Raw genomic sequence first — 23,902 nt, forward strand, 5'->3', positions numbered from 1 at the left:
GAATTAGTTAAGTTCTTGGTTTCTTTTTTATAAAATAGTTTTAAATCATTTGATGCTTTTTATTTTTGTCTTGTCTATATCCAGGAAGCTCACTTACGTTCCATTTGGTAAACATAAAGATTGATGAAATCCATCCGTAATTGTATGTGTGTATATATATATAATTTTGTATTTCTTCTAATTAACTTCTGTAATAAAATTAGCAAATAAGGGAATTTTCTCATATAACTCACGACCAAATAAATTGTGCATAGAAATAATTTGTTTTTTTTTGGTATATATTAAATTCCATTATCACACATATTTTCCATATTTTGAAATATGACACGTTTTTGACTATGACCCACCACCACATGTGCCCAGCGAGATCCAATGTTTGCTCATATATATATATATATGTAACCTCTAAACCAAATCCAAGGCACACAACATTTGCATCAAAGCATTGAATACCCTCTTTCATTCCTTCCAAGAAAAGCCTTAGAGGACCCAAAAGATTCATAATTTGCATCAAAGCCATGGCTTGCTGGTCTGCAGAAAATGCCACAAAGGCCTATCTCAACACATTGAAAATGGTGAGTGTTCTCTTGATGTCTGAACCCCTTAACCAAAAAAATTTCTACCTACGCATTCTTTAGATACTATTTCATAGGTATTTTTGGTGCTATTCTTTAGTTACAATTAGAGTTTTGTTTCAATAATCTGTTGAACTTTAATACAAACTTCTATTACGCAGATTAATAAGATAAAACTCTAATTTTGATTGAAAAAGAACACAAAAAATATTTAAGAAACTGCATCTAATTTTTTTTCCGAATAATATTCTCTTGTTACAATATTTTTTTCATAAAAATATTTTTCTGATCTGATTTTGGGTTATTTTGAACAGGGTCAAAAGGCCAAAGAGCCAGCTGTTGCAGAGTTCATATCAGCACTAGCTGCTGGCAACAATGCACAACTAATGGTTGTGGCATGTGCTGGTGCAGCAGACTCAACCACACTAGCATTGGTCACTGCTGCACACCAAACTGGTGGCCATGTCGTTTGCATTGTCCCTAGACATGAGGATTTAAGTGCCTCCAAAAAAGTCCTTATTGGAGTAAATGCAAATCAAGTCCAATTCATGGTTGGAGAGGCTCAACAAGAACTAGTGATGTTAAGTCAAGCAGATTTTGTGCTCATTGATTGCAACCTTGTGAACCATGGAGAGATTGTTAAAGCAATCCTAGTAGGTGGCATGCAAAATGGCACAGTTGTTGTTGGCTACAATGCACTTAATTGTAGAGGGTCTTGGTGGTCTTGTGGATCAAAAACTCAGTTGTTGCCTATAGGAAAAGGGTTGTTAGTGACAAGATCTGGAGCAAGTGCTACTAGTCCAAAATATGGATCTGAAATGAGTAAGACCAAAAGTAGTCGTTGGATTGTGAAGGTGGATAAATGCACTGGTGAAGAACATGTGTATAGGATCAGAGTTCCACAAGGGAAAGTGATTCAAGCTTAATCATATGGTTAATTGGGATGGAAACTAAGAAGAGTAGGATTATTTCTTAATTAGCCACCATGCTACTTTACCATTTATTTCCTAGGGAAAATGGAGTAGTTAAATTTTGCAATTAAAAAGGACCTAGGAGTTGGTCCTACTTAAAATGTATATAGCAAATTATAATATATATATATATATATTAGTTTGAAAAAATTTGTTGTCTTGCATAAGTATTTCTACTGGAGATCAAAACAACCATTTCTATTGCTCAGACTTTGTTGTTCCTGTCCTCGTGTAACACATGAAAGGACATTCCGATCCAAGTCATAATGATAAGCGTAAATCTAATGAAGGAACTTTTCCCCGCTTATTGGATTTGATGTAAAATTTAAATACCAACAAAGAAATTTGAAAGATGAAAAGGTTTACTATTGAATCCTTATTTTCTTTAAAAGAAAAAGTTGGGTAAAATATATTTTGTGAAAAACTCTTAAAAATTTAAAGCAACTTAATTTTATAAAAGACTTAAAGTGTAAAATCTATTCCCCTATTTTACCTATTACATTAAATCAATCTCCCTATTTTTTAATTCACTATTTAAGTTCCTATAATAGTATATATATATACACATTATCTTAGTTCCCAGATCATCATTGATCAATAACGTTAATTAAACAAGAAAGTTGACCAATATTTTTTAAGAAATTAAGAACTTAAAAAAATTACTTAAGGGAAGACTAGAATCATGCTCTTTGAAATAAGAATCATATTTTTTTTACCATTATACCCAAGTACTAATTTGAATATTTGGTGCAAAATATAGTATTAATATAAGTTTTATCAAAAAATAATTCAAAATTATAATTTTATATTTTTTTTAATTTATTATATTTTTATAATATTATATATTATCTTTTAAAATATAATATATAAGATTAAATTCTATTTTCACATAAATTAAAATATATGTACTTATATAAGCTTTATTTTTATTTTATATATATTATATTTTTATAATCTGATGTATTTTTATCACACTATTCAAGCCTTATTTTACAAAGTACATATATAATATAAAATTTATCTTTAATGTATATTTTTGTACATAAATTATAATTTCATAAAATGATAGTATTTTATTATCTTTTTAATATTTATATATGTGATTTAATGATAATATTTTTTTTACCTATATTAAGATATTATTGTTATTTATTATAATAGTATTTTTATTTATATTTAACTTTATTTAATCAGATATGAAATTTTTTTAAAGAATTAAATTATATAATAAAAATACATAATTAAATAAAATGACAATATTTTTTATTTTTTAAAACATTTATGTATGTAATTTATTGAAATTATTTTTTATCTATATTATAATAAATAACATGAATATATTAATATAAATAAAAGATATTGTCACTAAATCACAAATATTATTTTAAAAGATAAATATAATATATAAAATAAAAATAAAACTTATATAAATATACATATTTTAATTTATGTGAAAATAGAATTTAATCACATATATTATATTTTAAAAGATAATATATAAGATTATAAAAATATAAAAGAATAAAATTTGAATTTTGAATTATTTTCGCATAAAACTTATATTAATATTATATTTTGTAATAAATATTCAAATGAATACTTGAATGTAGTGTTAAAAGAGTGTATTTTTTTACTTCAAGGATCATGGATCAAGTCTTTCCTTAAACATTTTTTTAAGTTCTTATTTTTTAAGAAAATATTGATCAACTTAATAATCTAATCAACATTTAAAATTTAACGGTTACCGATATTTTTGCAAAATTCATTCTCCTACTTTGAGTATTACACAAAGGGGTGTGTAAGCCAGTCGACATAAGTCCGCATTGGCAGCGGATTGGATCAGCCTGTCTCGCACTCTTACACGGACCTAATAAATTGGTCTGTTCCAACCCCGTGGGTCAAACGGATTGGTCTATGGGCCTAATTTTAAGAAAATTACAATTTCAACAAAAATACAACATAATCAAATTAAGTTCAACAAAAATGTAAATAAAATCTCAACAATTAGTCAATTACATCAATAAAATAAATAATTTCTTAACAAAAGAAAATCCAAAAAATAAATTTAAAATATGAAACTTAAACATCTCCAACAATGAATGATTTTTTAATTGAATGGAAGTAAACGTTGTATCACATAGAGTGTACGAATGTGAGTCTTAAAGCTGCACTTGTACTGCAATTAATGTGTGCTACAAAATGCTATTGATACATCTCTTATACATGTTTTTAAGTAATGTTTGAATTATTTTTCAATTAAAATTGAAGTTGTACTTAGTAATTTGTATAATAAAAATTTATATTAAAAGATTATACATATTATCAAGATAAAACTTTATTAGTTCTAATCTAAAAAAAAATAACACAAATAGCCCTTAAAAGTTATTTTAGTAAATAAATTTCATTTAAGTTTTTGTCTTATTTAATATGCACAGTAATATGTCTGACACTTTCGATTTTTAACTAAAAATGTATATTTGGATTTAGTAAGCGGGATTTCAGGCCAACCTGCGAACCCCGCGGACCAAACTCGCACAATCCACAAGATATAGTGGGACGAGTCCAAAATACTACATAATCATGGATTATTTTAAAAAAATTAATCCGTTACCTACGTGGACCGTGGGTCCCATGGACCAATCCATGAACTCGAACCCACTTATCCACCCCTACTTTCTCCATTGTGTCTCACCCATCTTGTTCACTCTTTGATTGTCTCCATTAAACTAAAAAGAAATAAAAACTGTCAAACAATTTTTATTTCACTTTTAAAATTCATATTTTGAATTTTAACTTAGAGTAACTTCTAAACTAAAAAAGATTCGAAATTAATCAATTTTTTACTCATAAAAAGTGGTAGAATGAAAGTCACTCTCGGTATTATTTTGTTAGTTGAGATTCACTCAAATATTATTGCAGAGACTTAAATCACAGACAGTTTTATTCAATCACAATTACTCAACTAGCCTTTGAACACAAGAAATTTCCTCAGTAGGGTTGCCCACCAAACATAATTTTAGTAGCATGAGGAGGAATCGAATCCTATTGATGGGAAAAATAAGAGTTAACTTCATATCCTTTACCAATGTTTCACCATTTTTTGTTATTTCTTCACAATTTTTGTTATTTCCTTACGTGTCACTTAATGAAATATTAAAATTTGAATGATCTCAAAAAGGAAAAAAGGGGGAAAGTAAAAAAGAAAAGAAGGTTCCTGAATATGCCTATGATCGATAGACAAAATTTGTGGCTTCCCTTCATTCAATGTGCTTTGGTGGCTGATAAAAGCATAAACAAACATACTCTAGGTTGTGGAATAAACTCATCTAGATTGGCCTTTGTCTGCTTCTTATCCTAGTTTTCTTGCCTGACCAAATTTTTGTTGATTGATTCCCTAAAATTTCAGCAATATCATCAGTTTTGTTTACTGAATACTAAAAACAAAAGTTTTACTCATTCATAACTGAACTTCTTTCCCATCTCATTTTCAACTTTCTAAGGAAAATAGTACTAAACAAAGTCTTTAGGGTATTGATTAAAAAACTAAAAATACTAAGTATTTATTGTAAAAATTATAGGAAAGTACAAAAATTGTCATGATTAACGTAATTTTACGTATCTAAATAAAAATGTTTCTGTTTTCAGTTTCTTAACCAATGCCTAAAGAAATAAATGATAAAATTTGTGCATTAATTAATTGAGTTGCACTTTATTATTTGTGAAAGCTATAAAGTCACAGAGCATCATCCATGTGAAGGAAACACCAAGACAGCCACTAGCAGAAGGTACCAATAACAGGCTGTGCATACAACAATTAGAGTACCTTAAGGTCACTGTTTTGTGCCGCTGATCTCTAACTATAATAAAAGCCACACCTTATAGGGTTGCTACCCTCCCTAACGTGGGGGTTGTGATTTTGTCTCTGCAATTACAGCAACAACAATGATATAGTGGTGGTTGCATGGAAAGATGTACTATGGTGTCAAACTATTAGACCATAGTGTAATCATTATTCCCAAACAATTTAATTAACTTTTAACAACAGCATATTGGTGCCTGCGTGTTTTGTGGGTCGTTGCCTCTATCTTATGGTAAATTTGGATGCAAAGAGACTAGGATTTGTTTGATCTCTTCATTAGAAAAAAAAATCAAAATACAATTCCGTTCTTACTCAAACTTTGTTGTCCCTGTCCACTTGGCCACAACAAATATACCTTGGCCATAAAAATTTCTTGAAGACATTGGAAGTTATAAAGGCACGTGCAAATCTTGGGAAAAAACTCAATTTTTTTTTCTTATTAGATTTGGATAAGGAAAATGCAGAATGATAAAAAATATTTTTTGTGAAATCCCATAAATGTAAATTTCTTTGTCTTTTCACATTAATAAACTCACCTAGATTGACTTTTTTCAACTTCTTACCCTAATTTTCTTGCCCGACAAATTTTTTGGTTAAATTGATTCTGTAAAATTAATTTCTACAACATCAGTATTTGTGTATACTGAATAAAGATAGAAATTTCACTAACTCAAATTCTTCAGAATTGAACGCGTTAATTTCTCACCCCTTTCAACCTTCTCCAAAACGGCACAACTAATTTTTCATCAATTGAGTTCCACTTTATTATTATTAGGAGGATGCTACGCAAGTGGTCTAAGACACAACTTAAAAAAAATTTAAAAAAAATTATTACAAAGTATTATCTACAACTTCTCTAATAATTTTCATTGTAATTCCACCTCAATATTTGTTAATCAATATTTTCTTACAACCGTGGTTAATGAAAAGGATTGTTTGTGTTATACTACCAACAAAAAAAACCCACCTAAGACAAACTCTAACATTAAGGTACAGATAACAGGCTGTACAAACAATAATTTAAGTACTACATATCTTAACCTCAATGTTTTGCGCTACCCTGGTTATAATTAAAACAACCCTTATGGGGTTGCTACGTACCTGCTCTAACATGGGGCGTGTGGTTTTTGTCTCTGCAGTTACAGTCACAACCTTGATATAATGCATGCTGCATGCATGGATATAGGTGTACTATGGTATCATCAATCATCAAGCCAAAATGTAATAATTATTCGCAAACAATTTAATTAACAGCCAACAACAATTGATGGCTCCCCGTTTAGCGAATCGCTGCCTCAAATATCATGTGATCCTGCGGGGTCTTGTTCCCTTCAACATACTATAATGCTGTACAAATTAAATTACAACAAGTTGGGCAACTTGCTAGTCCATAAATAAGTATTGAAGGCCACAATTAAGTTATATTCCACGGCTTGGTCACCATGGTTTATACTAATGCTGTGTGTAAATGTACTAATTATATATCGAAACAAGTTGTTAGAAGTCATTCAATGATATCAAATCATCATAAGTGATGAAGTGATCATAGATTTTGAAGTATATCCTATCGATCAAGATATTTTGATTATACATGCACTTGAGTTTGCTTATTCAAGCTATTTCATCGTGAGAGAATTCTTTGGTGCATATATATATATATAATATGGAGCACAGCATTTCTTTTTGTTTTGTACAATTGAATATTTACGTACCATATAACATTTAAAATACAATTGACACGAGAATGACATTAATAACGTCATATACAAGGATGACTCAATTAATGTCGTCTACCTAAATTTAAATTGAATTTTAAGATGATATATTGTCAAAATAATTGATTTTTTAAGGGAAATAATTAAAAATATTTGTTGATATTTATGTAAATTATTGAAATACAAGAAATTATTAAATTAAGGACATCATCGAATATATTCGAAAAAAGTGTGCGTTGCATTTAAGAAGCAAAATAGGTGATCCATTTCAACTTTATAATATCAAACAATTAGAGGCATATGGATTTTTATTTTTATTTTTATGTCATTGGGATATACTGATATAGGCCATTATTAATTAGGAGAAAGCAATCACCACTGTCTTTACTCCGATCACCACTGTCCCCAATTAGGAGAAAGCATGGTAATTAAGTCAACAAGATGAAATGTCTATTTTTTTAAGAGAAAAAAAACTATATTTTAGCAAAGATGGATTATATATTCTTGTCCTTTACTCTACTTTAATTTTTATTGATCTAATTAACTATTTAAATTTGATCCAACCCTATTATGTTTAGTTTTAATTAAATGATTATGATTATTTTTAGTATGATGAGATAAAGTTAATTCGAAATATTAGTCAAACAAAATTATAGTATTTTTGTTGTAAATAGATAATAATAATAATAATAATAATAATAATAATAATAATAATAATAATAATAATAATAATAATAATAATAATGTTTTTAAGACTGTCTATATATATATATATATATATATATATATATATATATATATATATATATATATATATATATATATATATATATATATATAAAATCACTGCATAAGAACCATATTTTTAAGACTTAAAAAAACAACTTTACCGACTATATGCTCGATGTGACATAAGTAGAGGTGCAATATATCAATAGTATAATTAATAATTTTTGTAAGATGTATGTATACGTTACTTTATTTTGCACCTATAACATAGAATAAGTACCTAAAATTAATAAAATTGACTTTATTATCAAATAAAAAATAGAATGAAATCAATTACAATATTTTGTCAAAAAAGAAATTGAAACAAAACTATAGTAATATTAGTATAATTTTTTATTAGTTTAAAATATGCAATCTTAAAATCTATTAGTTTAGATAAACATTAGTCCGCTTTACATACCAACATTACATTTGTCAAAGTTAAATTGAGTTTGAATTGTTTAAGTAAAATTTTAAATTTAAATCTTATAAATAAATAAATAAATAAATGATTATTTAAAGAAATTTTACTAACAATAATTAATTAAATTTTTTAACAATAATTAGCCGTTAACAAAATAGGATGTTTTGCACCTATAACATAACATGCATGATAAATAATAAAAAAAAAAAAATTGCCTTACATCAAACTGAACCAATTATTGGATTGAGAACATTTAGTAAGCCTGTTGGCTGGTTGAATAACACGATACGGATCATGGATCCAAAGGACCAGTGGCAAAACCATTTAAAGATGAGTGTTGCTAGATGCACCCAGCATTTCCCCTTTTTTCTAATTTTATCCTTCAAACTTTTTCCATAGAAGAGCGATTTTTTTTTTTGAAAAATATTAGTTACGAATTAATTCAAAAATAATGGTCCAAGCAAGACTCAAACCTCTAACTTTCAAGTTATTAGCACAATGCTCTAACCAATTGAACTAATGAGTCAATTACATTATAAAATAAATAATGTTGTTATACATACACTAAAATTTCTAATATATATTTAATATGTATGTAAATTTAAATAATAATAAATTTTGTTACAATTAATTTTGATATAAATCATACAAATTATTTAATCCGTATATTTTTTTAAAAAATAAAAAATATTTACTATTACAAAATTTAATATATATTAAATTTTGTAATAATAAAAAAATTAATGCACAAATAAGTAATTTAACATATTAATAATTAAAAAAATAAAACTTTAAGGAATTAAAAAAAACCAAAAAACCAATATAATATATATTGGTATTTTGTTTTTTTTTTTAATTCCTTAAATTTTTATTTTTTTTAATTACTAATATTTTAAATTACTCATTTGTGCATTAATTTTTTTTATTATTACAAAATAATAGTAAATATTTTTTATTTTAAAAAAAATATATGGATTAAATAATTTGTATGATTTATATCAAAATTAATTGTAACAAAATTTATTATTTAAATTTACATACACATTAAATATATATTAGAAATTTTAATGTTGTGTATAACAACATTATTTATTTTGTAATGTAATTGGCTCATTAGCTCAGTTGGTTAAAGCATTATGCTAATAACGTGAAAGTCAGAGGTTCGAGTCTTGCTTGGGCCACTATTGACACTTACGGAAGAAGCCTCAAGCCTCCTCCGTAGGATCTTACGAAAGAGTCTTCCATAAGATCTTATGGAAAAAGTGTGAAGGACAAAATTGGAAAAAAAAAAAAGAGAAATGCTGGGTGCACCTACAATACTTCTGGGTGCACCCGAGCACCACCCTTCAAAGATCCTACAATTACAAGCCTGTAAGTCCAACGACCCAATCTATATTGATGGAAAACCAAAAGAGGGCACAGCTCAGGTGTCTTCTATTGTGCCTCCATGTTTCTTACTCAACTTGTTGGAAGCACATTCAAATCCTATCATATGCCAAAACCTCCTGTTCCCATAGATACTCAAAAGAAAGAGAAGAAACAAAATCAATATCTGATTCTCTAAGATATGAAGCACAATCAATCTATCAAGGAAGCAAATATATTCGGTTGGATTTAAGGGGACAAAGATGGGCCTTGAAAAATTCTCTATTTTTATTTTTTTATATAAAATGTGACATATGTTAATAACTAGGTGTTAATTTTATTTCTGTGTGCATAATCTTTGTCTTTTTTTTTATCAGTTGCTTAATCTTTGTCTAAGTATTAGAAATTAAATTGCTAATTTTTCTGTGTTAAAATTTTAGAGGGTGTCCTAGCTCAAGATTGGAAAAGTTTTCAAACTCTGAAGTATTTATAGAGGATTTACATTTACTCCATCCTAAAGAGATGAGTGAAGGTTTAAACATACAAAATGTCAAATGTGAGACCTTATTTATCTTGCTTCATTTGACCAACTCCTTCGGAGTATTAAATGGTTAATATAAACATTATGAATTTACAGTAACAATATTATGAATCATACTAATAGATAACTTTATTGAGAAAATTGTTTAACAATTAACAGTATGAAACTGATTTTGCACGAAATGTACCAAAATGGTAAATGAATGGCCATGCATGATTTTCGTCAAAAATGTCAAATTCCTCTTTCGTCAAAACTACATTGCAAAAATGGTCCCTGAATATTCATCTCCTTGCGTCACCAAACTGAATATACATAATTTTCACCAGGGGTGGCCACCCCTTAATTTTCACCGAGTGATAGTGAATACTAACATGTTGCGTTTTACTTTAGCCTACTGTTGCCGTTCTGTTTCTTTATTATTCATTGCCAGTCCAGTGACTATTGAAGTTGTTGTCTCTAGAATATTTTTTTTATAACTATGTTATTAGTAAGAGTATTTATCGATTTTTTTGATAACTAATTTTTGTTGAACAACTTATTTAGTCATTTTTAGTGGGATTCTCACCTTCTAAATCATAATCATATTTTTTTTCATATAGAAGACTCGAATCGAAATCTTGCTTAAAGGATCTGAGTATAATAACACTTGAACTAACGACTTATCTCTAGATTTATTTTTGTCCAAAGTAAGAAGTAAGATAATAATAATAATTTAGAGGGGTAAATCAAATGTATCTACTAATGTACATAGAGGATTAGAAGTGAGTGACGTGAATAAGTGAGATCCCATAATAATTTTTTGAGAGAGAGACTCCATAACCATAAGAATGACAAGACTTTATTCCAGTTTTACCAATCTAAACAATTCGCCAAGACATGCTTTTACCAGCATGGGGTCTCCAAAAATCAATTGTTTAAGTTACATGTGTACCAAAAAGGAACTTATAATTATGAACCTTCACAGCATTTTTGTGAGTTGGATCCAGCAGACCAACACCTATGAATGACCCTCAATGTTTGCGGGTAGGCTTGATAACTAACATCAGCAAATCTAGTGAAAATAAAAATGCTACAGAAACACTTTTCTAGACTTCAATAATTGGAAAGAGATTTACTTATTTTAAGCGTAAGTCTTGTTTAAATTACTCCGTTTAATACTCTTTATAAACATTAAAGTTCATTAGAATGGCACAAGTCTTTGCCAGCCTCAATTCCTTTTAATATCATACTAGAGAAAAGAAATGGCTAAGCCCCAACATTAAAAAGCAACACTACAAAGTGAACAAGCCCCCAAAGTAATCATCTCGAATCAGCATTCCACAACCTAAAAGAGGAATGGGAGCTTTACGAAGTGCTAATAGTAACCAAAAAAAAAAAGTATTGTAGCACTAGGGAATTTGATTCATTGCATTCATGACGAGCCTTTCTATTGATGATGAAGAAATTGCTTTTACTTTTGGTCCATGGTTTGGTTGGAAAGGGATGAATTATAAAATAAGGGGGGCATTTATGATTTAACCACGCAAGCCAAAAGAAAAAGAAAAAACACAATGACAAGTTATTAAAGAAAACAAATAGCTGAAACGAATAAAATAAAAATAAAATTCCCTTACCTAGGCTACAACCTTAATGTCCAAAACATTCACATTCATTCACATAAAAGCTGGTCCTTAGTTAAGGACACAGGAAAATGTCACACCTTAAAAGGTCACCACCACCATGACCATATGAGCCAGTGGCCAAATTCTAGAAAACTGGTGTGGTGTTGATGGTTAAAGTAATTAAAGTAAAATTCAAATCAAAGACAGCTACTACAATTTCCCAGTTCTTGAACAATGGCTTCCATGCTTGGCCTCTCAAATGGAGACTCATGGGAGCAAAGTAAGGCCATTCTCGCTAGTTTGGCCGCCTCGTATTCAAAGAACTTGCCATGCAAGTTCGGATCAATAAATTCTGGGAACTTGAAGGACTCAGCAGCAAGGCGCATTGCGCTTGTGATCTTCTGCTTCCCCGTGAGGATCTGGAAAAGAAGCACCCCAAACGCATAAACGTCACTTTTCTCTGTGAACCGCCCAGTAGTGGTGTATTCTGGAGCTAGGTAGCCCTTTGCTGCACTACCCTTTAGTGCAGAGAAGACGATGTCATTGGTGAGAAGCTTGTACAAGCCAGAATCTGAAAGCAATGGGTTGTATCGCTGATCAATGAGCACTTTCTCAGCTGAGATGTTTTGGTGAACAAGAGCTTGTTTCTTTGCTTTGTATGCATGTAAATATGCTATACCTGGTTAAGAAAACAAGGTTTCAGTATGCACATGAAGATTGGAAACCATGAGAATATGAATTCAAATGAATGCAAATTGATCACAGCAATGTTGAAGGAAATTTAATCTACAATTAGGCAAGAGGTTTGTCATTAAGCCAGCAATAAAAAAAAGAAACCAAGAATATGTTTATCTATAGATAGAAATAGAATAAAATATAATGTGTAACAAAAATAATATAATATATATATACTATGTAAGTGGTGTTGGCATCTCTTGAAGCATCCATGAGTAACAGTGAGAAAAGAGATGCTCTCAGTTATTCACCAACCACTGCCTTTTCTTAGCAATAGCATGCTGTTGGTGTATACTTTATATCTCAGAATATTTAAAAGATGCTGATTGCTGAAGTATCAAACTATCAGAAAGTAAATCATTTTAATAAAGGGTATGATAGAAGAGTAACCTTTAGCAATCCCTTTCACAATAGAAACTCTAGTTGACCATTCAAGGACTTCTCCATCACCTTCCTTCACGTCAAGGTAGCATGACAGATTTCCATTAGAAACAAAATCGTAAACCAGGAAGCATTCACCTCGTCCCCTTGAACAACAGAATCCTCTCAGCCTCACTAAATTCTCATTCCTCAGTGAGGTCAAGATGTTCAATCCCTTCAAAAATTCAGCCTCATCCGATTTGCAACTAGTTTTACTAATACTCTTGACAGCAACAACAGATCCATCTCTTAGAACTCCTTTATACGTTGCACTGAAGTTGCTTTTCCCCAACAAATTCAGTTCCGAGAAATATTGAGTAGCTGACTCCACTTCTTCCAAGTTGAACCGGAAACTCTGGAACATGTCTTGCCTATCCCCATTGACATTCTTGCCATCAGCCAAAGGGTCCCATCCATTAGAGTACTCAAGGCTGACCAAAGGAGATCCATTTTTCCTGTATATACTCTTGGCTTGATCTGTACTTAGACGACCTTCAGAGATATCAAACGTGCTTCCAAGCTTTTGTTTCCGCCGACGATACATAGTGAAGGTAAAAATACCAATTGCTGATACAGCAATTGTAACCAGAACAATGCCAACTGTAATAGATGCCGCTTGTTTGGATCTTGATGGATTTCGGCACTGAGTTGTATTGCAAGGCAACTTTACATTAGCAGTTTCTGGGATATCTCTAGAAAGACCACCAACCCCAGCTCCATAAGGTTCCGGTCGAGTGAGATTGGCATGATCTGAAGCAGTGCAAGCTTTCAAGGATGAAAACCCAACTCCACATAACCCCACATTATGTTCAAACACAAATCCTTCTTCTAGTCTCTTCAGAGCTTCATTAAACGAAGGAAAGCAAAATAAACTTATTTTAGTTTGATCGTTTCCAATGATAAAAAAAAAAAAAAACATATCAATGAAGAAATGGACAGAAGCAATAAAATAAAATGAAAGGAGTAGCATCATTATTACCAGGAGGTACATTCCCAGAGAGAGTATTGTTGTGAACATCCAGAACTTGCAGCAAAGGAAGATCAGCGAGTTTAGTGGGAATGGAACCAAAGAGATTATTAGAGCTCAAATCTAGCCTCATCAACATTCCCAAATCACCTAGACTAGCAGGGATAGCTCCAGCAAACTGGTTTGACTGAAGAGCAAGGACACTGAGCTTTTTCAAATCACTAAGCTGTGTAGGGATGCTTCCTGTTAACTGATTATAACAAAGCTGCAAAACTGCATAGAAAGTAAAAATTGCAAATCAGCACACTCCCAGATTCGAACCACCAGTCAAAACATTATTTTTATGAAAAAACAAAGAAAACATTAGGAAAAAAAAATCAAATCTTGGGTTGCAACTTCTGTTCTAAGGAACAAATACTAATACAGGGAAAAGATCAGTAACAGTCACTAAAGTGAAATGTGGTTGTTGTCAACAGTAATATGTTCAGATTTATTTCATGAACAATTATAAAGTGCTGGAATTTAAAATGGCATTCATTGAATTAAACCCTTCATTTATCCAGGAAAAAAGTATGAGATTTCAAGAAAATAAAAACATTAAATAGAGTTTAGAAACTGGGACAGGAGGTTAATAATACTATTCCTCTTTCATTGCCTTGTTCACAGTTCACACCTACCTCTTCTCTTCAAAAAAAAGTTCACACCTACCTCTTGCAATTAAACCAGAAGAAATCAGTTTGTCCAAAATGGTCTTTACAATAGCATAAAGCGTCTCTAAAGGAGATTTCTCTAAAAACATGTCCATAACCATATAGTGCAAAAGCATTCAAAACCAAAATTCCTTTTTTCCTTCACGTTAACTATTTTGGAATATCGCAGTGCAATAGAACCAACCAATTAAATGGAGAAGAAAAAAAGGACAAAAGAATTCAATCAAAGAAAAACAAAACTTAATGGCACAGCAAATAAACAAAACCAAGCTCAAATCTTTCAGCAAAACCCACAACAACCCAACATGTAAATGAACACAAAAGGCTTTAAAAAAGGACCACAAGAACCCAAATCAAGCAGCAGACACCGAAAGTTTCAATCTTTCCACAAAAAACAGAATCATCATACCTTGCAGACTCTCCATCATGCCAATCTCAGGTGGGATTTCACCAGACAAGTGATTCACATTCAAATACAAGTCACTAAGCTCAGTCAAGTTAGCAAGTTCCCTTGGAATCTCTCCATACAAAGAGTTGTAGTGCAAGTAGAGTCCTGTCAAGTGCTTGAGTCCAGCAATGGCTGGTGAGAGCTTCCCAGAGAGTCCTTTTCCCTGCAAAGACACATTTGCCACTTGACCCTTCTCATTGCAAGCCACTCCCTCAAAGGAACCACCACATGGGGTGCCATCAATAGTCCATGAGGACAGAAAGTGCCCTTCTGGATCCAAACTAGATTTCAAGTCCAAAAGTGTTCTAAGCTCATCATTGCCATAGACACATGTTGGGTTAAAGAACAAAGCCAGAAGTGAAGTAAGAAGAAGAAGGAGATGCACTGAACAAGCCATGTTCAGATGAGAATGGTTAAAAATTCAATCAAAAGCTCAGTTGTTTGTTGTTTTTCTTAACTCAGGTTTGTGTTTCTGGAGACTGTTTTACTAGATTCTGTAACAGTAGTGTTTGTGTTTAGCTTTGTGTTTTTTTTTTATTTTCTCTCTACCAAGCCAAGAAGAGAGAGGAGGTGGTGGAAGTGACCAAAGATGCAGGAAGAGGACAAGTCAGAAACTAAAGAGAGAACAGAAAATAATAATAGATAACAGTAGTAGTAACTTTTAATACTACTATTGTTTAATTTTCAGTTTCTGATTAATTTAAATAGAGATTAAATGAGTTATTAATTTTTAGGTTAAATTATTCGGTTGATTGTTGAATTATTTGAGATTTTTTAATTAATTTCTTAGAGTTAATTTTTTAATTGCATGCTTAATCATATAATTTTCTTAATTCGATTGTTAATCATATTTTTAATTGAGTTTTAAAGTTTTTTTAAAATTCTTACAAATTATTATTTTCTAACAATATTAAATTGTCATAAAATAATTTTAATAACATTTTTTTTTATTTTCGGGATATATTAAAAAAATAATTTAAAGCCTTATTTTAAATGTTTTAAATAATTTAAAAATCAACTGAGTAATTTTACCTCATTTTCAAGTGTTTAATAGAGTTTAAATGTGTAATAAATTGGCAACATTTGTAAAACTGATTTTTAATACTATTATTTTCCGCTAAAACCAATTTTAAATACAATAATTTATGTTTGAATATACTGTTATAAAAATAAGTTATCAACAAAATAACTATATATAAAACTTTTATCTTGGATTTCAAAAGTGATTTTTATTTAGAAAATATAAGATTGATTAGGTAGTAAAAAAATATTATGATTTCAATCATTTCAATTAATGAAAATTGATAAATTAATAATTAATATTTATCAATAAGAAAAGATTATTTTAGTTGAACAATATTAATAAATTCTAGTTCTGATTTTAATTTCAAATAATAATAATAACAATAATAAAGAAAAGCTAATAATGAAACTGTAAGAAAGGGAGTCAGAAGCAGTGTTGCATTGCTTATGATGCACTTTCATAGTTGCATTTGGGGTACTCCAAGTCCAAGTTCAAAGTAGTATGTATTCAGACAGAAGACATGAACATGACATTTGTCCTCTGATATTGCTGTATAGTTCACCTAATCATCTTCATTCCTTGGGACTGAACTCCAAAAAGTGAGACTTTTATTTTTGGTGTGCTGAAAAAGTAAGATAGGGTCACTGTGTTTGTTTGCCATGCTAGATTGTGCGGCAGCACTATGATAACCAAAATCAATATACAGAGATTGTATCATGCTAAGAAATGTGACTTACTAATTGTTTGAACATATTTTTTTTTAAAGGTGTTTGAACTTCGAACATATTAAATTTAATGATGTGAGAAGTTGAAAATATCAAATTGTTTGAAAAAGTCCAATCAGCGCTCATCTGTTGAGTTTGTTTGGACATTTCTGAATTTTTGTTTTGAGAGAAAAATATATTTTGAACCTTTCTTTCTTTTGTTTTTTTCTTTTTTGTTGTGACAAAACATCCCTTTCTTTTATGGTTTAGCTGGTTTAAAAATAATTTGAAGTATTAAAAATAAAATTGTCGGAAGTGGTATTTCATTTGCTTTAAAATGTTTAACCTTTTAAAGTTTGTCTAAAATATTTTTATTTGAAATTCAATATATATATATATATATTACAATGGTTTAAATTGTACACCAAACTTCAGTTCAAACTTCAAATGGTCTAATTATCCCTTATAATGTACTTCATTTTAGTTTGAGTACAGATATAAGTATCCGAACCGATTATACCATGAAATGAAAAATTTACTAATTTTATATTGAATTTAATTTTTAGGCTAAATTTTAATTTTGTTTCCATATTTGTCAAATTCATAAATTTTAGTTTCTTTTAATTTTAATTGTAATATTCAATCCTCTAATTTTATAAATTGTAATAGATTATTAACAAATATTTCCAATTAATTAAGTTATTAAATTAATTATAAATTAATTAAAATCATTATTATTAAAAAAATTAATAAAAATTATTAATAATCTCAATTCTCCACAACATTGTGTTTTTTCTCTTTTTCTCTTCTATGTAAACATCTTTTTCACCTCATTGTTGTAGGTAACTCAACATTATGATTAATAGTTTTTTATTAAAGGTTTTTTAATGATTGATAATTTTTGTTTAATTTATGATTAATTTAATATCTTTATTAATCATAATTATTAGTTAATAATTTATCAAGAAGATTAAAATTATCATTTTATAAAATTAGGAGAAAAAATTAGGAGAACTAAATATTATAATTAAAAATTGAAAAAACCAACATGAATTTAAAAAATTAGATGAATCAAAATTACAATTTAACCTAATTTCTAAAACGGTGGTGCATTAGTTTTTGTTTTCCTTATTTGCATAGAATAATACATCACGAATCAAAGACATTTACACACTAAAAAAATACACTTATACACCAATTTAGATTTTCCAAATAATACATAAAACACTAGAATGAATTGTAATGCATCATAAGACCAAGGCCTTGTATAGTATGCTGATCATAGTATAGTGTGAATAAACTCTATTAATACCAAATAGCATGCCAAAGAAAAGAATCATTTCAGAGTTATTGTTGCCAAAAACTATCATTGTTTTTGCGTAAAACGGCAAGTTATATATTTAGACAATGCTATCATATTTCCAGCTACTTTTCCATTATATTTTAAAATTCTATTAATCATTATTAATTTATTACGGGAATTTTCACTCAATTATATTAAATATGAATATGAATTAATAATAATATTAATATTTACTTGAAAACTATGCTTCAGTAACATATAATTTTTTTTGTTCATAAATAATGAAATCGAAAATTTTCCCAGTTAAAACGAATTACCATAAATTGGTCAGTATGAAAGTAAAAAACTACCAAAACATGAAAACATCGAGTATTACCAGAAACACATTATTTCTTAGCATTATTATATTTATATTATTCGACATTTCGATTATGATTTATCTCACTTCATTTATTATTTTTTTGGTACTGACACTCTAACTTTATCACCTCATTATAGTGAGATTGCGAGGTGACATACAGCTTGCAATTGTATCCAGGAATTACATTCTTTTTTCAAGTACGTTATGAGTCATGTTTTGCATCTTTTGCTTAGTTAAACCTCATTTAATGCTAAAAAGAGTAATGATACTTAAACTGATACTACTATTTTTTTTTCTCTTTTTTTTTTACATCTTATTATCATACCTATACTTAATGTCACGTATCATTTTTCTAATAAAAAAAATATTTAGTGAACACCAAAAAACTTAATTTAGTATTTTTTTTTAGTTTGATTTATTTTTTGTATTTAACCTAGTCATAGTCCATTTAATATTTTGACAAAATATATGCAAATTCTTTTTTATATGATCATCAAGTTATAAAAATTTTAAAATATAAAAATAAACTACATTTTATTATACGTATTAAAAAAATTATATGAATACGAAAAAGTTATATGATTATATTTTAAAAGTGTTCATCAATATAAAAGATTTAAATATTATTGACATCTGCTGAATAAAAAAATTAGGCAAAACGTAATAATATGACAACTTTAATTTTCAAAATTGGTCAAACAAGGATTATATAATTTATATTATCGAGCTTAGTTCAGTTCTGATTGGGCACAGAACTTCTTCTAAGATTACTTTTTGTCCAAGAAAAGCACTTTAAAGGCTATTTTCGAAACTAATTTTTTATTCTATACATAAAATGTTTAAGTTTTGGTCTTTTGGTGTGTTAAATGTTTTATAAATAATTCCAATATTTAAAATTAAATACTGGAAAGTTTTCTGTATTTTTTACATAATAATTTTTAATATGTTTTTTCGTTAATCAATGTATGTAAGATAGAGCAATTAATTAAATAAAACTCCTTTTTTTGATCGAATTTCATTTATTTTAAGAGACGGTGCAACATAGCAATAATATCAGTGAAGAAAATCAATTGAGTCAATTTATTTGTGTGGGCTCCACTCGGATAATCGGGTTACGTTTGTCACGTGGGTCACTGGGTCGGGTAGAGCATGAGAAACACGCGCCAATCAGGCACGTGGAGAAATCTTCTTGGCGTGGGCATAGATTCCCTCGTATAATCAACACTTTCAAATTCAAACTAGGCAACAATCCTCTGTTCTCGGATTTATGGTAAGCTCAAACACGCCTTCCATGTCATTCGTTCAAAATTCAAGTTAATTAACAACCAGAGGATAAAAACACAAATAATCCTCACATACTTATTTCTATACAACATTTTATTTCGCATTAAACATATATTAATTTAATTAAATACTAGTAATTCTTTTGAAATGTCATTTTTTCTATAAATATTTTTTTTTGAAAATAGCTTTGTTCAGAAAATAGACATTAAATATTGTATTTTTCTAATAGAAATTCAAATTTTATTTTGTCACATTGCAAACATTTAGCTTCTTTCATTAAATTTAACATGAGAAGTATTAACGACATTTATTCTTTCTCACATTCTCTATTGATAGATTATAATTTATTGAAAATTATTAATTTTGATAATTTTTTCTTCTCATTCAATATAAATCAAAAGAGAAATATTAATTGAGAAACAAAATTTATCAAAATTAATGATTTTTAATAAATTATAATTAATCACATAGAAAATATCCAAAAAGAGATGATAAAAGAGAATGTCACTAAGACTCTTTTTCTTGCTCGATTGAATGTAAGGTAATTCAATTTTATTCAATTGATAACATACATTGAATTTATAATAAAATATATTTTTGGAAAAAATTAATCTCATAATTATAATTGATTTAAAGAATGAAACTTAGACACATATATCGAGGCTTCAATGAAAAGTCAAAAACTTTAATTAGAGTGATTCAACCAAAAAAGAGATGAATATATTGTAATGATTTTTAAAAAATAATAATAAAACATGAATTAATATTAGTAATAACAGTTTGGTTTCATGGTGATGGCCGTTGCTTATAGCTGGAATTCAAATGAAATTAATATTTTAAAGCCATGAAAACCTGAAAAGTCGGTTTTCACAAAGTACTTTTTTCTGTTTTTTTGGGTCTCCCCATTTGTGCTGTTTGAGAGGTTGCTGACACCCCTTCCCACTTCACAGTCCTTGCTTGCACACTATGTTCTCTTTCATTCATTTTGTCATTACAATCAAAAAATCGTGATTACATTTTTTTGATTAAGTTGTTATTTTCTATTAGCACCTTCCACCATGTTCTCCACAATATTGGATTAATTGCGATGGAAGATTCCTTGATTTGAATAATTTAAATAATTAAATTGTTTCCATTTCGTCCAAATAGTAATAAAAGTTAAAATATCCGTGGACCAAAATAATTGGCAGCATGGTCTAAAATAATTGGCCACACTATAGTTATTTCGAAACCAAATAAAAATAATAATATAAATTGAGACAAACACGAAATACTTTTGTGGTGTAGATAACCGACAATTTTGTTGGAATACTTAATTTGAAACATAGCACGTAGTAGAAAAGATGCCAAAGAGATTTGAACCACGACAATGCACAATTTATTGATCAATGATCAGACATAAAAATAATTCAAGAAATGGGCGTTATAAAAGGGAAAAAAATCACCGGAATAATAATGGTGGCATTGTTTATTGATTTGATCATATGAGTTATGAAAGCTATGATTAATCTGACAAGGTAAATGGTCATGGAACTTAATATGATCCTTAATCGGGTGAAAGAAGCACAACAATCCAACTTGTAAGACAAGACCATAAGTCCATGATGCAACTAACATTTGGTTAAGACTTAGAAGAATATGGAAGGATTGTACTAAAAGAAGATAGATAAAGTACTTCGATGTCATTACCATTAAATTTATTCACAATTGGTCTTGTACCTTTCTACTTTGTCCTTGTGCAGAAGAAGCACAGATTCCCTAATAACAAATATTAGCCATTTTGGAGATTGGAGCATAACGTGAATGTCTATCTAGTAAGATGTACATATTATAGAGGCAACCATGCTTTAGTGCCTTGGTTAACTAAAGATTAGTTTTAATAACCACCCAAAAGTGTGGTTTTGGCATAATATATAAATATTGCACGATGCTGCTTTTGAGGCCTTGGATTTGCTATAGCTTGGAATCCTAGCCACGCCCTATCCAAATTAGACCATTGGTAATAGTTGAGTGTTGTTGGGATTGTGCTTGTGCATGAAACCTTCGCAATGGCTAGGAGGTAAAAAATAATAATAAAGAAAATGTAGAAAATTTTTCGCACTTCAGGTGTGTGAACTCAAACGATTTAGTTGCATTTGAATTAGAAGTTTGTTTCTAATGAGAAAAAAAGGATCAATTATTCATAGAAAAAATACTGAAGTATATTTAATAAGTTTATACTGTTATATATTAAAGTCAGCAAAAAGATATTGATATAATACACACAAACATGGAGACACAGGCAGATCAATAAATTTTTTTAGTGGGAAAAAATAATTTATATTTTTATAGACAAAAATATTATAAATTTTTACAAAATACATAGTCATATAATAGAAAAAATCAAAATACCTAAAATTCTATGAATTTAAAAGGATAAAATAGATAAAATTAGTATCAATTTATTTTATTTTTATTTTTTACATTCTTTTATTTTAAACAAATTATGGGAGCAATATCTATTTTTTATGGGGCAAAGAAATAATTATTTAATATATTTAAGTAAAAATTACTTATAGCAGACAATGTGCATCCGCTCCTGCATGGAGATATGATAAAGTTTATTTATTTTTCGTCAAAATTTTAAAAATTATAAAACATAGCATAATTAAAAACATAATATATGAAGTTAAAAAAAAATAAAAATTCTTTAATTAAAATAGAACAATATTTAAGGTTATTATATTATAGGTGTGAAATATTTTTGTTGATGACTAAACTATACTAAAAAAATTTAAGTGAAATTTTTCAATCTAACCACATTTTTTCGATCTATCAGATTTGAATCCAAAAGATAATAACTATTTTTAAATGACCATGAATAATATAATGCTTTGAAAATAAATAATGAATCATTATAAATATTATGAAATATTACAATGTATTTAATTGTAATGCTTTTAATTATTTATATTGGAAAACAAAAATAAAATTATGAAAAAGTTATAAAATTTAATATAAGACATTCAAAATATTCATAAAGTGTTTGATATAGGTATAGATATATGTTTAACACACATAATAATAAGAATCCATTTATATTATTTAAGTTTATGAGTTTATTTGACTTATTCAAGTCATTTCTTTAAAAGGAAGATAAATTGTAATTATAATACTAACGGATCATGGTCAATTTTTAAAATAATAGTTATGTCGTATTTAGACAAAGAATAATAGAAATAATAGAAATCTGAAAAATAAAAATAGTTTAGACATATTTTAATTTTTTATTCCAAGCACTATAAAAAGAGATGATAATTTTAAATAGTTTTCAAAAGCTACTACTATCAAATAAATTTAAATATGAAATAATTTATCCGCTCAACTTGTTCACGGCTAAAATATGTAACCATTTTTTAAATATGATTATTATGTGAACTTTTAAATTTAATCTTTATATATAATATTTTTTAATCGTTTTCATTATAGTACTTTGAGATTGATATGTAAATATGAAGATCAAATTTAAAATAAGTATTGCATGTAAAGTTTAATATTTTTTATCCTACGCGTGACAATCATTTTTAAGTACATTCCCTGTACTTCATGAGTTATAACAGTGATATACTAATAGTAACGAATAACAAAGTTAAAATTAGAAAGGATTAATTGCATATACAAGTATAAAAAAATTGAATATACGAGATAAGAAATTGAAACTTAATTTTATTTTATATAATGACCAAATTAAAACTGAATGTCATGTATAGATATTAAAAATATATTTTAACCTGATTTTTTTCTTGTGAAAAATCATATACATAATTATAAAAAAAATGGAAATTCTAATTAAAAAAATAAAAACATAATTTATTTTCTTCAATAACAAAATGTTTATATTATTAGAAAAAAAAAGAGAAAATAAACATAAACATAAATGTTGCATTGATAACATGACAATAAGTTAAATTTACATCTTAAAAAATGAGACTAAGATGCTTTGTGCACGATCAGAACCAAACAAAGTCAATCAGAAGGGTCACATGTGGGTCAAATTGTAGATGATTTTTTTATAAATTATGTGCCTAATCCATGAAAGAGAAATATGCCACTGACTAGGCGTAAAGGAAATGAATTATTAATATAGC

At 28.4% G+C, this 23,902-nt stretch overlaps 2 protein-coding genes across 2 annotated transcripts; one reads left to right on the forward strand and one right to left on the reverse strand.

The window, feature by feature from the left end:
- Positions 1 to 431: 431 nt before the first annotated feature.
- On the forward strand, positions 432 to 1,674 carry LOC114425362. The gene is made up of 2 exons (XM_028392273.1): positions 432 to 575; positions 890 to 1,674. The coding sequence occupies exons 1-2, from the start codon at positions 519 to 521 to the stop codon at positions 1,499 to 1,501; spliced, it is 669 nt and encodes a 222-aa protein (XP_028248074.1). The 5' UTR covers positions 432 to 518; the 3' UTR covers positions 1,502 to 1,674.
- A 10,110-nt stretch (positions 1,675 to 11,784) lies between these two features.
- On the reverse strand, positions 11,785 to 15,727 carry LOC114368637 (somatic embryogenesis receptor kinase 4-like). The gene is made up of 4 exons (XM_028325852.1): positions 15,061 to 15,727; positions 13,954 to 14,214; positions 12,945 to 13,817; positions 11,785 to 12,498 (listed from the first exon to the last, which is right to left on the reverse strand). The coding sequence occupies exons 1-4, from the start codon at positions 15,494 to 15,496 to the stop codon at positions 12,017 to 12,019; spliced, it is 2,052 nt and encodes a 683-aa protein (XP_028181653.1). The 5' UTR covers positions 15,497 to 15,727; the 3' UTR covers positions 11,785 to 12,016.
- Positions 15,728 to 23,902: the final 8,175 nt, after the last annotated feature.

The sequence above is a fragment of the Glycine soja genome, chromosome 9 (assembly GCF_004193775.1).
Source record: "Glycine soja cultivar W05 chromosome 9, ASM419377v2, whole genome shotgun sequence".
NCBI classification, from domain to species: Eukaryota; Viridiplantae; Streptophyta; class Magnoliopsida; order Fabales; family Fabaceae; genus Glycine; species Glycine soja.

Coding starts and splice junctions, on each gene's coding strand:
- LOC114425362 (XM_028392273.1), top strand. CDS start 519: ATGGCTTGCTGGTCTGCAGAAAATGCCACAAAGGCCTATCTCAACACA. Junction 576..889: donor ATCTCAACACATTGAAAATG/GTGAGTGTTCTC, acceptor TATTTTGAACAG/GGTCAAAAGGCCAAAGAGCC.
- LOC114368637 (XM_028325852.1), bottom strand. CDS start 15,496: ATGGCTTGTTCAGTGCATCTCCTTCTTCTTCTTACTTCACTTCTGGCT. Junction 13,818..13,953: donor CTCTGGGAATGTACCTCCTG/GTAATAATGATG, acceptor CGTTTAATGAAG/CTCTGAAGAGACTAGAAGAA. Junction 12,499..12,944: donor TGTGAAAGGGATTGCTAAAG/GTTACTCTTCTA, acceptor TTTCTTAACCAG/GTATAGCATATTTACATGCA.